The sequence below is a fragment of the Pygocentrus nattereri genome, chromosome 3 (genome assembly GCF_015220715.1).
Source record: "Pygocentrus nattereri isolate fPygNat1 chromosome 3, fPygNat1.pri, whole genome shotgun sequence".
Taxonomy (NCBI): domain Eukaryota; kingdom Metazoa; phylum Chordata; class Actinopteri; order Characiformes; family Serrasalmidae; genus Pygocentrus; species Pygocentrus nattereri.
In genome coordinates this window covers 17,968,642-17,984,947 of record NC_051213.1, presented here as the reverse complement: position 1 = coordinate 17,984,947, position 16,306 = coordinate 17,968,642, and the positions used below count along the sequence as shown (strand labels likewise).

The window sequence follows — 16,306 nt, the reverse complement described above, 5'->3', positions numbered from 1 at the left end:
GAGAATTCTGAATTGGCATTTTAGGCTGGTAGTGAGAGACATTTCTCAGCCTAGCCAATCAGTGCACTAGAAGGGCCCACATAGAGTATATCACTTTCAATGTACATGCAAACAGCAATGTTTGATCAATATGGATAGACATTTTAAACATTTTTGCTATTAGAAGACATATATTTTTAAAACAAACAGTATTCTAACATCCAGAAGTGAACCATGATTATTAGTCCTTCAGGTTAGAACATAAATGTCAAAACTCAATCATTTCTGGCAGAACTCCTATGGGATTTTAGCAGTACACTAGCACTTTTTTCTAGATTGAACACATTTTGTTTTCTGCATTAAGCATGTTTGGGTTCAACAAATCGTAGATTAAAGACATCTGAAGCTTGTAAAAGACATTCCAAGTTTTTTTTTTTTTTTTGCAGTTTGTAGCAGATGTATTCACATATATTTCACCCTGTAGCAGTCTTACAATAAGTCGTTCAGTAAACAGTCCTGGCATAAAACTGCCATTGATTTACATTTCTGACATCTCACTGAAATGCAATGAGTAGGCTGCTACTTGTACTCATAGTCAGTGGCAAATCTAGAACTTTCAGAAGGACTAGAGTGATGTTTTCTTTTTTGTACTTGGACTTGACTTGTTACTTGAATGTAAAGACTTGAGACTTTGTTTTTTGCACTTTAGTGATTTGTTCCCACTTCTGTCACACACTGTAAATGAAAATGTGATGGGTTGATTCCATTGTCAGTTCCTATTTATGTTATCATTAATCTCACATATTAGGCTTTCAGTTCAGCTCCTAAAGTCCTGACCAACAGGAGAGCCTGCTTGGCTATATCTATATTCACTTTCACACTACAGAGAAAAAATCCTCAGGAATTCAACCATTTTGTTTCCAACCAAAAGTGAACAATGAAAAAAAGGAGTTTTACTACAATGCCTACAGAATTTAAACACAATATGACTGATGATTATATTACACAAAAATGAACTAAAGTTACATACATAATATTAATAATACTATTAATTATATTACTCATAGACATAATAATAGTTCACAAAATCATTAAGCCTTGTTTGAAGGCCTAGAAGACACTGAAAGTTCCCCACCATTAATATCCCAACAAGAAAATATTTTTCATTGTTATAAACAAACAAGGACACACAAGGGCTAAGAAGGTGCTCAGGTTCATAACATACTAAAGCTATACCAACATAAAACATGGATTATTTCATTTCATGTTGTTTTTCATTTCTATCACATAATCAAGAAAAAGATCCTTCCCTTCAGAAGTCTGTCCAGTTACTTCCATGTTAATGCTAGCTCTCTGGTAGCTCCCCTATGGGATTTATGTTAGTACCAAGATAGTCGTGGTGAGTGCACATTTTTCCACATTACATTCAATATTTTTTCTTGTTCAGCTCCAGCTTAAATACTGCTGTTTAACGTGAGTAATAAATCATTAAGACTTACTTCAACTGAAAGTCTAATGCCTGGTTCACACTACACAACTTTTTCAGTCGTCAGGTTTTTGTGCCGTTCACACTACATGACTGGTTGTGCTGTAATCGTGAGTCTTTCAGTTGTTGTGGCTTTCACACTACATGAGTGATCCACGACACGGGCTCACGAATTAAACGCCCTGGGGAATCGCCGACTCATCTGGCTGCTGTCCAAAAACACAAGAACACACGAAAACTAAACTCTCGTGAGAACTAGCAATACCACGTAGAAGATAGGTCATTTCCAAAATGGACGTCAAAAAACAAGCAATCCGAGTTGTCACTGCGCTGATTTGTAGTGAGAAAAGAAAGAAGAAAAAGGAACGAATATGGACGAGACGATGGATAAAGGCACGGGGCCAGCATGGACTGTCTGTTCTGCAGAGAGAGTTGGAGGTAAATATTTTATCAATGAAAACGTACCTGTCTGTTTGTACTGTGAAAAAGCATGTGTATATGTACATGTACTCCATATTTTCGTTATTATTTTTTGACGGTGACGCAGTTCTCTCTCTACGCATTGGCTGTAGCTATACGCTGCTGTTGACTCACAGTTGCCGACTGGGCTGGATATTAAACATGCTAGATATGTGCCAGGCGTCTGCGATTAGTCGGCGACCACTCGGCGACAGCTCGGCAAGCGTCTTTCAGCTGTCTTTCATCCTGTGCTGGTCAGCTTATTCTGCAACAGTGGCTAATTAATTTATTAACCTCTGCTATTTCCTAGCATAGAAAGTTATATCATTTCCTGCAAGCACAGCAAACACTTTTGGTGAGGCTTTGGTGAGGTGAAAGGGCAACGATTGTCAGCTGGCCTTGTTTGACAGTTTTCGGTTTTCAACGTCAGCTTGGCGCACCAAGGTCAGAAGACTGGTGGTAGTGGAGGTGACAGACTCACCTGGCAGCGATGTAGAGCATGTGGTTTATACGCAGCATCCTCTGGAAGTCCAGACCAAGCCTTGCCGTGTCATTATCCGACATGTTGCCCTGGAAACCAGGGTACAGATAGGAGTCTAGTACAGAGAGTAGGGAAAAGAGAGAGAGAGAGAGAGAGATAGAGAGAGAGAGAGAGAGAGAGAGAGAGATTAAGAACCCAGCAACAACAGCTGTTGCTGTTAGGAGTGATCAATACTAACCAACACTACCCACATCCAGATTTGTTTAGAAGAAACAAACAAAAAAAGGTTTCATTCAAATCTGCCAAAACTAATTACATAATATGTCAGTGTACAGAAGATATTAATACTCATTCTACTCAGCATGGCTTTATTGAAACTAATCCTCTTGAGAAAGCTCGGCTCAAAGAAAAGGGATTCTGCATTCAGGATATCCTTTATTCATTATTTAATGGCAAGGTCTAAGAGCACTGCTGGCCCTTCATGGCAGAGTAAATTCAGTCTGTATATCCAATCTGTCAGCACAAAGTGATGGCTTCATTTGGCTACCAGCTTTTTTACAGTGGAAGGTGAGCCGGAGAGGCCTTTTCAGCATCTGGCTTTTTTTGCCCATGCAATTTATCACAAATGGTCTGAAAACGACAATGTATATTACTCTATATAAGATATTATGTATATTAGAGTATTAAGTTTGTGCTCTTTTGCTGCAAAGGTCAAGTAAAGGTAAGATTATAAGCGCTGTTATGTGTAAAAATGACTACTGATAGTTGTATCGGCCTTTATATTGTGCATTTCTTTGACTGGCATAAATGGTCTTGTATTAAACCCCAATGGCAGAAATAGTACAGCTGTTGCGAGCAGGGAATTAGACTCTTTTTAACTGATCTGGGCACGGCGCAGAATGACAGGCTATGAAAGGCAACATCTAAGAGTTTTAGTGGCAGCAGGAACTCGTTTCTCCTCTCAGATGTTTACACAGTAAACATCATCTGATCTCAGCGTGCTCACCACTGATCACAGTACAGCCATTATTCTCACACTTCTGTATGAAGACATACAGCACAAAAGCCCAAAGAAATCAATTATTTTCTCCCTGGACTGCATGTGTTTAGATTGAAACTGCAGTTATCTAGGCTCCCAGTGCAGTGGTGAAGACTTAAAGGTTTATTTAAAAAAAATACATTTATAAAAAAAAAATCAGGTGTTGGACCTTATGACTGTGAGAGCAGCACCCTACAGTGCCACAGGACCCTAGCTGTTTGTGTAAGTTGGACAAGAAGGAGCATCTTCATAGCTTCAATGAATTCATCATCACACTGGCCAGAAATTAAGAGCATGACGATTGTGGGAGCAAGAAATACAGAGAAAGAACAGAAGGGCTGATCTCAGGGGAGACAAACATGGTGGATGTGCTGACATAGCAGCATTCACACAGGATACTCACTTCTGGATAGCTCCAGCTTTGGTCGAAAAGTGGAGAAACAGATTCAGCCTCTTAATGGATTTCCATTTCACATTGTAATATTTAGATTTATTTTTCCCCATACAGTTTCTAATAAGACTTGGGATGTGGACTTACAAAGGTGCTTAAGGGCTTAACTCACCTTTTTACTCTTCAGAGTTTACTTACTCTGCAAAGTTCTACAAAACTTCATGATTAGCTAAATTTCTTATATTTAGAGAAACTGAGCACAGTGTTAGACCATATATAATGTTTAGAAGTTCTTAAATATTCAGCCTCTGCATTCTACAGAATTAGGACTATTCATGTCGGAGAGGAGAAAAAAAACAGTCACATATTTTAACTGTCAAGACATCATTATGGTATGCCACTTTGCAGAACTACTGTTGTTTTACCATGAATTAACACAGAATTTCACCCACCCACACAGCTGACACTGTATCAGGCTTTAATTACATTAAAAATATATTGCTGTTTTACGTCTTGATCAGAGAACTCTGGTTTCAATGTAAACAAAGTCTGATCCATTAGTACTACTGAGTGTGAGTGTGCCAATTTTTTCAGCATGAAGTTTTTAGGTTTTGGATGTACTTCAAGGCTCGTTGAGGCACCTTCCCAAATGTTCTCTTGCAAAGAAATATTTGCAGTTTTTTGCTTCTTTAGCACGGAGCTTTATAGCATTTTACTCTCGGCTTTCTGCTAAGAACACAGGAGTTCAGCTTTATATCAAGCTTGACACCCTCTGCAGGCAAACTCTTCATCAGTGCTCTCTTTTTGCGAGTTTTTGAATGGTGTGAAATAGTCCTTTACCTTTAACCTGTCCTTTAAATTAGTGCACACCTCAAACACTCTCCTGGTAGGGGTCAGGGAATTAGCATAAGTAATAGCCTTCCTGTGTTTGTGCAGCACACGTTCGTGCACACATGCATGCAAGCGCGCACACACACACACACACACACACACACACACACACACACACACACACACACACACACACACACACACACACACACACACAGGTGGAAAAGGCTGATAAATGGACCTCATTACATGTCTGCTGGTCTCCTTGAAGAGCTCTATTAGCCCCGACCACCTCTACCAATGGCCCAGTGCTTCTATTTCTCTTATGGATCCATTAGTGGCAGGGCCAGTCTTCCTCTCACTTCGTGAAGTAATAATGGATCTGTAATTTCAACTGTTGGAAGCTCTACACACTTTCTTGCTCAAAACAGACAGTAAATGTGTTGTGTAGAACCTCATGGACCCTTCATTTCCTGTGATGTCCTCATTCAAAACAATCCTCTGTATATTTTTAATAGCACTTAATGGCAGTTTGAGTAGGATCATTCATACCTTGATTGCTTATAAAGTTTGTGACACCATAAAATTAATTTAACTCTCAGATTTCATTGCATTAGATAAGTACAATGGCTTATATAACCATAAAAGTACTGAACCCCTCTAACTGAACGTAAGTGCTCCTTTGTAGCCAAGTACAGTCTTGCTCATTCCATTATTGATATGTTGATGTGAGTGTTGTGTCTGGATTGGCTATGCAGCCGCTGGCTGTTTATGCATTTGGCATGTGAACAGGGTTCCTACCTGCCAAGTGCTGATTGTTTTGCAGGCTGGGTGCTTTTAAGTGTGAGAGATGGCTTTACATATTTTCTAATTTACTCTGGGTAGGATACATCATCCAATTCATCTTTTTTATTTATTTATTTTTATTTATTTTTGATATGGAGAGTCATAAGCAGCAATGACAAAGCAAAAAAGTAAAAAGATTAAAACATCTGACAAAAAGTCTAATACAGTTCAAAATGTGTAATAACCCAAACATGGTACATGTTCCAGCACTTAATATCTACTAAATTGCTTAGTTATAACCACTGAATCTTATCCCTGAATTTCTAAGCATCATACTTACACTCACTCCCAACAATGCTGATTGGCTCCAGGTCCTGGGGGAAAGGTGTGGCAGCATTGGACAGGTATGATAGGCTGGTGAGGGCGAGGGTCAGGGCCAGGAGGGGCCGCAACCCCAAAACCAACCGCATTTCAGCGCCAGCTACAGCACTCAGGCCCACAGCATGACCCACAGTGGACTTACTTCCACCTGAAAGTGAGTAAAACAAAAGAGAAAAATGGGTTTCTAGAGACTGAAAGCAACACTATGTTCTTAAATGCAGTGTAGAACAGAGGATTTTGTATAGTACCTATATTCTCACCCATCTGTAATCAATAAATATAAAAATTATAAATGTTCTTAAAGCGTAGTGCATCAACACATGTCAAAAGATGAATTTACAAACTATGGCACCTTCTTGATAAGTGGATTGTTGCAACAGAAGTGTCTCATGTATGTCATTTTACATACAACTTCCATTATAAAAGCCTGATACTCAGGCTGGGAGAGGTACCGAAGAAGATCAAAAGTTGCATCTATATCAAAATAATAATGTTTAATTAGGTGGTTGTGCCTCACTGAATGAGAGAGAGAGATGAAAGAGAGCACAGGAGCATATCTGCTCATTAACATTCCAAGCGGCCTCGACTACTCTCAGCTAATCAAATTTAAGCCGCCTGCACACCCAGGGTAGTGGAGGCTCAGTCTCAGAACCCCAAATCTCCAATTTACAAAACCTACTTATTTTCCATGGGCTAGAAATTACCCCAGCAACTCTACGTCTGCTTCTAACTCAAACCATTATCTTTCCATGAAGAACACTCGAAACAGGCAGATGATCAGCTCTGGCCAACAATGCTACAACACCTGCACACTTCCTTCCAGCACCCTTTGTCTAAAATTATCTCCAAACTTTAGGACATGCAATCTGGTATTTTAATTAACATCCTCACATTCTACATCTTTTCTCACTGTGAGAAAACTTAAGGTGAGAGTAGCATCAGAAGAACGTCTTGTATGTATAGCAGCACATTCAGATGGGGAGCAGTGTCCTTGGTCCTGGCCTAGTAAAGCTGCATAAAGAGAAAAGTTGGACTAACTGCTATTATCAGCCACAGCTTAGAGATAGCAAAGAAGTAGCTTGGAGGGGGGCAGAGGGGGGTACTGAGACACCTTTGGCTGGTGGGACCCTGGCTCATTGACTCTCACTCCACAGTCTTTCACAGGTGACTTAACACAATTAACAGCAAAGGCTGCTGGGATACTGCTGCCCTCTGTCAACCATGACACAAGGCCAACAGGGACGCATCAAAAACTCATTTTCAGAGCAGCAGAAAAAATGACGAGGGCCGAAAAAAAGAGTAAAGCAATAATAAAAAAAAAAGGTCCTGCAGCCCATGTCGGAGTGTATTTTTGAACCGAAGTCCATTATTAATGAGTGGCTGAGTGTTTGTGCTGAGTGCAGACTGAGTTGAAATGCTAATTCTAAGGCTTGTTTACTTTGTGGGCCAACTGAGCAGTGAGGTGGACATCAGGGAGCTGCTCTTTAAGTAAACAGACCAATGGTTGACTGGTATGGATGAGTCTTTTTCTATTTCACATTAATGCTAGCTTGGAGTTGGGGCAGAGTGATTAGATGGACAGAGATGCTAACTCTCAGAGTTCGAATGGGATCAGATTCCAAGTCAACATGAATATGGGTGCTATCAATATTCATATGCTCTGCCCTCATTCACATTCAGCAGAGAGGTAAGCGTTTAGCGATGCGGTCAAACAATGATCACACGGCTATAAATTGAAAATGTGCATGTCTGCTTCTGTTTATTTCATGAATTACAGCCTCTTGTGTGAGAGCGAGCATTAGCACACTAACACCATCATCCACATGTACACACTCTCACACACAGATTCTGTCAAGGCAATATATTGGGACATTACTCCTGATGGATTATTTGCACATGGAAGATTGGTTTTTAGCACAGCTGGACAGGGTTGCTTTTTTTTTTTTTTAAGTACAACACACACACATAGGAGTGACACAAAGGTCTTAGCAACAAGCACACCTGCATGCCTACACAGTCACACTCATACACACTCTTATATTGCTATATTTATGGCAGATTTTTCAGTCACTTATATATTATTTTAGCTAAAGATTTCAATGTTAAATCCAATAACCAAAAGAAACAAGAGCCAGATCTTTATGCAGAATGTGTAATCGATACAGATACTGATTTTCAACACTTTATTAACATCATGTTAGGGGTTAGGTTTGAATGAATGAATACATATTTTTGTTACTTTTACTGTATTCTGTTTAAATTCACCAGTTCAGCTTGTGTTGCCATATTGGTTGAACAGGTGATGATTTTGAGGAGACTTTCATACCTGCCTTCTTTTGTGCAGACCAATCAAATTTCTTCTTTAGTGTGGTTCATTTTGAGAGGTTTGGGCAGTCCATCTCTACTCAGGTGCGCACAAAACAAAAGGCTTATCAAAAATATGGCATAATAGCATGGTTAATAATCTGTCTGTTTAACATTTAGCTCTTCACAGATGCTCACATAGATCTTACAGCACAAACCACTGCTAATAACGGCAGATGAATAGTAAAATAATAGTTAAGAAACACATTTGATTTTGCCCACATGGACCACTGAATATATACATATATTCAGTCTGGTGAAATTTAAAGAGATGCATTACTAAACTAATTAATTTTAAATAAGCAGAGATCAAGTAATGTTTATTTTCATTGCTTTGATTGAGATACCAGTAGGTGTTAAGTGTTTCTATTGTCACGCAGCCTAACAGGTCTTCTTCTTCTTCTTTCGGCTGCTCCCTTTAGGGGTCGCCACAGCGGATCATCTGCCTCCATCTTGCCCTATCCATTGCCTCCTCTACTTTCACACCAACCATCTCCATGTCCACCTTCACTACATCCATAAACCTTCTCTGAGGTCTACCTCTTCTCCTTCTAACCGGCACCTCCATCTCCAACATTCTTTGCCCAATATATCCACTATTCCTCCTCAACACATGTCCAAACCATCTCAACCTGGCCTCTCTGGCTTTATCTCCAAACTGCTCCACCTTCACTGTCCCTCTGATCTGCTCATCTCTAATCTTGTCCAGCCTTGTCACTCCCAACAAAAATCTCAGCATCTTCATTTCCGCCACCTCCAGCTCAGCCTCCTGTGTTTTAGACAGAGCCACAGTCTCCAAACCATACATCATAGCAGGGCGTAAAATAATATATTTTAAGAATATGCGTGACGGATAGATACGTACTTTATAAACTGATATGCTAAGCAATAAAAGCACAGTTCCAGTAATTAGTAGTAGTAGAAGTAGAAGTAATTAATTGTGTTCACAAGTGGTATCACTAGGAAATCTTGAGTGCAAAAAACGTAAATCTGCAGATCATTAATATTTGCATGATATTATCAGCCAGCCGATAGAGCACTTGGGTTCTAAAGGAAACATTTTGGCTTTTTTTTCAGTTTTAGTGAAATCTGTGTTTTGTTGTCTATGTTGTAGCCTTCTGTACAGCCAGCAAATAGTTCTAACAACACCGATATTTTCATGTTTTCTCATCATTGTGGGAACATCTGGATAAAATGCAAAGCACACATACACGCACAGAAGCTTCTTGTCCAAAAAGACCCTACAGCAAGGCTCCAGTGGTGACTAAAGGCTAGTCAGTGGGTGCCAAGCAGTAACCATTCCCAGAGATGTTCTTTGTCAAGGTTTTGCTTGTCATTTGCCTTATCAGATTCACAGTCGGGTGCTCTGGGCTTGAAGCTGACGCATGGAACAAAATATATGCTCACACGCACACAGACGGTCAAACAGGCGCAGACACACACTAATCTTTTCTTGCACTAAGCAGCGAGGATCAGAGGAACTTTTTCACATGAACACAAACAAACCATAATTACACAACACTGCCACATGCTACAATAATATCTTTTTTGTGAGCTCTTTTATTCATTACAGAGCATACACACATACCAGTTGTGCTACACTGCTATAATATCCTGTGATCTTTGGTTTCCCTATCAGAGACCTAGAGCAGACTTCTCTCTCTGTCTGCCTGGAAAGGAAGTGGTGTTGGGAGGTCATGGGAAAGTAATGATAGTGATGAAGGAGAGGGAGATACAGAGAGAGAAACAAGTGAGCACAATTCACTGACCTTCAGTCTACACTGTTAGTCTGTTACAGTGTTCTGAAAGTGCTAGAGTAGAACTATGTCTTCAAAAGCAAGAGGTCAGCCATTCAGCTGCTAAATGAATGCCATATTTCTTGTTCTGTTGTGGCTTTATAGAGAGATGTTATATTATAGAAAATGAATCAAGTGACCATATGTCAAAGCATTTTCAGTCTTTCTCTGCCCCATAACAGTGCACTGTCTGAACATACGCATCAGCAGAGCACTTTCGCAGTCATTAATAGACACTCAATGAGGCCTCTCTCTTAGTACTGAAGACGGATGCTAATACTGATAGGCTTCAAAAGCCACTGGACGTGTCTCTTGGTTAATTAAATGACCTAAATGGATTTGGCCTTAATTACTTCCCCTCACTGCTCACTCTCATGCCTCCATCACTGCTGTCACACTGAACAACCCTAGACTCAGCTCAGCTATTCCTAGTGCTGTCAGCTAGACAGAACAACTGACCTAGCTGACATTGGGGATTCAAGAACTTAAGTTCAGCTGATTCAATTTAAGCCAAATTTATTTGTATACTGCTTTGTACAACAGGCACGGTTACAAAGTATTCTGCAGAAAAGCAAGTCCAGATCCCTAATGGGTGTCACTGAGGGCAGCAGCAGCAGAAACAAACTTTCTGAAAGCATTAAGAACCACCTTAAGAAAAGTCAAGACCAGGAGGAAGCCATCCTCCTCTGGGTGGCACCAAATCATGACATTATGGTCAGATATAAAGTTTACATGACTGGGATTAAACTTCAAACGCATGGGTGCTTCAACAACTACTTGTGCATGATATAAATGCCCTGAAATTCTGTCCATTGACATTTTCATCCAGTAAAAAAAATCTTAAATTATACAAATCATTTTCACAGTCATGACATTACTCTCCTGCACTGGTCACTGCAGATGTGTTCAAACAGTCTGAGCTTCAGCAAAAAAATCCCAAAATAATAAAATATTTTATTATCTATTGATGTGTAGTTTGTCATTTATCTGAAAAATAGTGGATGGACTGGGGGGACAGAATGGGCTCCCATATTATTAGACATGCGTTTAAGGGTTTAACAGAGTTACTTGGTTCATAAGGTGGAAAGATCTATGAGATAAGCCACTGACAGGAGTCTATTAAGTCTAGAGGAACACCAGTCCTGCTGGAGTGTTGGACAAGTTGTTAGAGAAATGAGAACATCCCCCTAAGCTATATCTGAGAATAGAGGAGTGGGTCATGTTATGGGAGGCTGGTTATCATCATGTCACAGTGCAGGAAGGTGAGTGGCACATGTAAATGGCTACAAAACAATCTAACAGGTTCAGTTTGGTCATGAGTAGCAAATCAAATAACGTTTATTGTCACATCACATTTACATAGCACAGGTGCAGGGTGAGTGAAAATACGTAGCTCCTTGTAGAATTTAAATACAAAAAAAAATGATATGCACTGTTGTACACATTTCCCTCTGTGCAGTTAGGTAGACAAATAAATGAGACTGGGTACACAGATGATAGTATACTGATATAGAAATTATACAAGATATGGATATAAAATGTACAAGATGTCAATCTGTATGTGTAAGTATAAATTGCTAGATTGAAGGTGCAGTAAGAGCAGAGTAATTCTGTTGAGATGTGGATGAGGTGTAGATTGTCCATGGAAATCATCATGATGCTCAGTGGTGTAGTGACAAGCCTATAGACCAATACACCAGCACTACTGTCTGTGCAGCAGCCTGATGGCCTGGGGGAAGAAACCTGTCTCGGAACCAGCTGGTTCTGGACTTTATACTTCTGTACCTCCTCCGACTTGGCAGCTGTGATAACAGCATCATGAGTTCTCATACACTGCACTGTTAGATATGTTTTCCACAGAGTTTTGAATATAATGAAGACTAGTTTTATCATACAACCCAAAATCCAATGAAGTTGGGTTGTTATGTAAAACATAAATAAAAACAGAATACGATGATTTGCAAATCCTTTTCAACCTATATTCAATTGAATACACTACAAAGACAAGATATTTAATGTTCACACAGATAAACTTTACTGTTTTTTGCAAATATTCATTGATTTTGAATTTGATGCCTGCAACACGTTCCAAAGAAGTTGGGACAGGGGCAACAAAAGACTGGAAAAGTTGAGGAATGCTCAAAAAACACCTGTTTGGAACATTCCACAGGTGAACAGGTTAATTAGAAACAGGTGAGTGCCATGATTGGATATAAAGAGAGCATCCCTGAAAGGGAGCATCCACTTTATGAACAACTGCGTGAGCAAATCATCCAACAGTTTAAGAACAACGTTTCTCAACGTGCAACTGCAAGGAATTTAGGGATTTCATCGTCTACAGTCCATAATATCATCAAAAGATTCAGAGAATCTGGAGAAATCTCTGCAAGTAAGAGGCCAGGCAGAAAACCAACATTGAATGCCTGTGACCTTCGATGCCTCAGGCAGCACTGCATTAAAAACCGACATCATTCTGTAACGGATATTAACCACATGGGCTCAGGAACACTTCAGAAAACCATCATCAGTGAACACAGTTTGTCGCTCCATCTACAAGTGCAAGTTAAAACTCTGCCATGCAAAGCGAAAGCCATATATCAACAACACCCAGAAACACTGCCGGCTTCTCTGGGCCCGAGCTCATCTGAGATGGACTGACGCTGAAGTGGAAAAGTGTCCTATGGTCTGACGAGTCCACATTTCAAATTGTTTTTGGAAATCATGGACGTCGTGTCCTCCGGGCCAAAGAGGAAAAGGACTGTCTGAATTGTTATCAGCGCAAAGTTAAAAAGCCAGCATCTCTGATGGTATGGGGGTGTGTTAGTGCCCATGGCATGGGTAAATTGCACATCTGTGAAGGCACCATTAATGCTGAAAGGTACATACAGGTTTTGGAGCAACATATGCTGCCATCCAAGCAACGTCTTTTGACGTCAGTATTGCCTAGAAAATGCAAGACAATGCAAAGCTACATTCTGCTCGTGTATCAACAGCGTGGCTTCGTAGTAAAAGAGTGTGGGTACTAGACTGACCTGCCTGCAGTCCAGATCTGTCTCCCATTGAAAATGTGTGGCACATTATGAAGCGCAAAATACGACAACGGAGACCCGGGACTGTTGAGCAACTGAAGTTGTACATCAAGCAAGAATGGGAAAGAATTCCACCTACAAAGCTTCAACAATTAGTGTCCTCAATTCCCAAACGCTTATTGAGTGTTAAAAGGAAAGGATATGTCACACAGTGGTAAACATGCCCCTGTCCCAACTTTTTTGGAACGTGTTGCAGGCATCAAATTCAAAATAAGTGAATATTTGCAAAAAACAATAAAGTTTATCCATTTGAACATTAAATATCTTGTCTTTGTAGTGTATTCAGTTGAATATAGGTTGAAAAGGATTTGCAAATCATCGTATTCTGTTTTTATTTATGTTTTACACAACGTCCCAACTTCATTGGAATTGGGGTTGTACAATTTGCAAAGGGTAAGATCAGCAAAAGAATTTAACTGAACATGTCGCTTTAAACTCTCAAAGATGGAAATACATAAATATTTCATAAGGGGAACTGGAAGCAAAGGATGAGGACAAAGCGTAAAAAACATCTTACTAACCTAACAAGTCACTGTGCCATGACAAATGTCCTGCTTCAAACATGCAAATTATTTGTAAATTGTCATAAACAGGGTAGAAGGAAAATATCAATATGAGTTAAGGTGTTTACAGAGCACCTCCCATGTGGATCAGTCACACTGATAGAGCTGTATCTGTCACAGTCAGGTGTGAAAGACCCTCACGGCTACATTTTGAAGCCAGTCTTGTTCAGCAGGGTTGGGATCAATTTAATTTCTGGCTATCCAATTTAGGGTTCTTCCCCCTAAAGCAGCTCTAACCTATGATGAAATGTGTCTTCATAAGCTCTGCTTTATCACAAAAGAAATGTTCACTTTCTTGTTTCATTGCAGTTCAATTTAATGTTTAAACTGATTAAGTCACTGGGTATTTATTTTCTAGGCAATACTGACAGAAAGGATTGATTTATTGTAGTCCAAGTTTAGCTCAACACTTTAAATGTGTTGCACCGTCATAAATAAAAGTAAAATGCAATTATCAACAAATATAGGCACCACACCAGCTTCTAGCCCTGAGTCTATACATATATATATATATATACACACACACACACACACACACACACACACACATATATATATATATATATATATATATATACATACATACATACATACATATATATATATACACATTTTAGAGAGAGCCGCTGCCTCTCATAAGTACTTCATGTGTGTACTAGCTAAGCCAGAACTGTTTGTTATAGACCACTGATTTTCATTGGGGTGTGTGAACAAAAAGTGAACCCAGGTGGATATCTTATTTATTAGATATTGTGTAGACTATTGTTTGCCATTTTCAGCACTCAACCTGAAACACTGTTAGTCTAAAATGAGGTGTGGTGACAGTTTGACCCGTGGTGTGAACAAAACTGGTCTCAGTTACAATTTAGGCCCATTTCATTATTACCTGGACTTTAACCTCTTTAACCTCTGAGTCCGCTTTTTCATTTTGCATCCCTCCATCTCTGCCATTTAATCAGGTTTCTGGATGACAGCTGAGATACGTGTTTCATCTTTGGTAGTATTTCTCTGTCCTGCTTCTGGGGCTCAATAGTACTGCATGTTTTACATCTCTCCCACACCTGATTCAAATTATCAGCTCATTATCAAGCCTTTGATAAGCTGTGTCAGCTGTGTTAGAGTAGAGAGAGAGCTAAAATGTGCAGAGCTATGATTTTACGGATTTAGAAGCTGTTTTTCTCCTCCTCCTGGTGGAACATGCCCCGAGACCCTTCTACTAAGAGACAGTATTTCTGAAGAGGCAAGAGCTCAGCCATCCTAAACCCTAAGTTCTGCAGATGCTCCTGATGATCCTGCTACTTGCACTGCTTTTCAGGGTTGTTAGAAAATTTCAAGGTGAAAGTAAAATACTGCCTCCACTTGCTGGCTCGAGTCCAAGAACAAGTTTTAGAAAAACATACTGTATTGAAAAGTTGCAAACAACTTCAAAAGCATGAAGGTTATGCTAAATCCTAGCTATGGGATCAATCTCATATTTGCTCTACTTTCACTGAAGAATTTTAGACATCAGAACTGACATTAATGTGATATGTTCAATATTGCATTAGTAGTTAATCATTAGATTTACAACACCTCCCTAGTTTCAGAAACTGCTCCTAGTTCAAATTTTACAAATGCTCAAAAATGAAAGGGGCACCCTGGGCTGTTCGGAAGGGAAGCAAGGGGAGTGTGACAATGCAAAAAAAGTGAACAGATAAAGCAATCCTATTCTCTTTTTGTCATCTCAACATCACTGTGACCCAAACATAACCTGTTAATATGATTACAATCATTTCCATGTTCAAAAACAAGGCATGTTCTGTCGCTACAGCAGCATTTTCATACTTCAGTTAGCCATTAGGACAATTAAGCTGCTCAGAAAATACTGCACATCGGCCGTAGACGAGGATCAGAGGAAATTTCTCTCCAGGTTAGAGCTAACTTAGCTGCTCTACATGAACTTTTAGTCATTGCAGCTCTTTTTTTTTTTTTTTTTTTACTGCAATGAATCACTTTGAGCCAGGCTGAAGTGCCAAAGCACATGAGCATTCATTTTCTGTTCCATTTACATAAAATGTCTGCAGTAGTAATCCATCATACATGCCAATAGCAGAGTTGTACCAGAGGGGGCGCAGCAGATTTTGAAAAGAAATATGTAAAATATCATTATATTATATTACATTATATATATATTTATATATATATATATATATATATATATATATATATATATATATATATATATATATATATATATATTTTTTTTTTATTATATACTATATAATTTTATATTATATTATTATATACATCTGAATGATATGTTCATTTAGGATGTAATTACACTTTGATAGTGTAGCTATACTGATTCTAAATCTCTGTCCAATTAACTCGCATGTAAAAGAACACCTGCTTTAACACAAGGCCACACCCACCATTCCAGGCCACAAAATGAATGGCAGGAGTGAAAGAAGAAACCCACACAGCAACCATACAAACCACCTGCCAAAACACTGTTATCACTAACAGGAGTCCCAGTACACAAACACACACACACACAAACCACTCAACAAACCTGACTTAAACACACTCCCCTTGAGATCTCTAGCCCGTTCTGTAATCAGTGGGCGTTTGCTGAGTGTTTGGCATACTCTGAGGTGCTGATGAGCTGACAGCTGTCGATAT

General features: G+C 39.4%; 1 protein-coding gene across 4 annotated transcripts in view; it reads right to left on the bottom strand.

The window, feature by feature from the left end:
- The window catches only part of sema6e (sema domain, transmembrane domain (TM), and cytoplasmic domain, (semaphorin) 6E), a 165,197-nt gene that overhangs the window by 51,160 nt on the left and 97,731 nt on the right, over positions 1–16,306 (bottom strand). For all 4 annotated transcript variants that reach the window (XM_037537012.1, XM_037537013.1, XM_037537014.1 and 1 more), the window contains 2 exons: positions 5,793–5,981; positions 2,406–2,520 (listed from right to left, as the gene is read on the bottom strand). In XM_037537012.1, coding sequence (XP_037392909.1) covers positions 2,406–2,520; positions 5,793–5,922 — 245 coding nt within the window. In that variant the 5' untranslated portion in view covers positions 5,923–5,981. The remainder of the gene's footprint in view (positions 1–2,405; positions 2,521–5,792; positions 5,982–16,306) is intronic.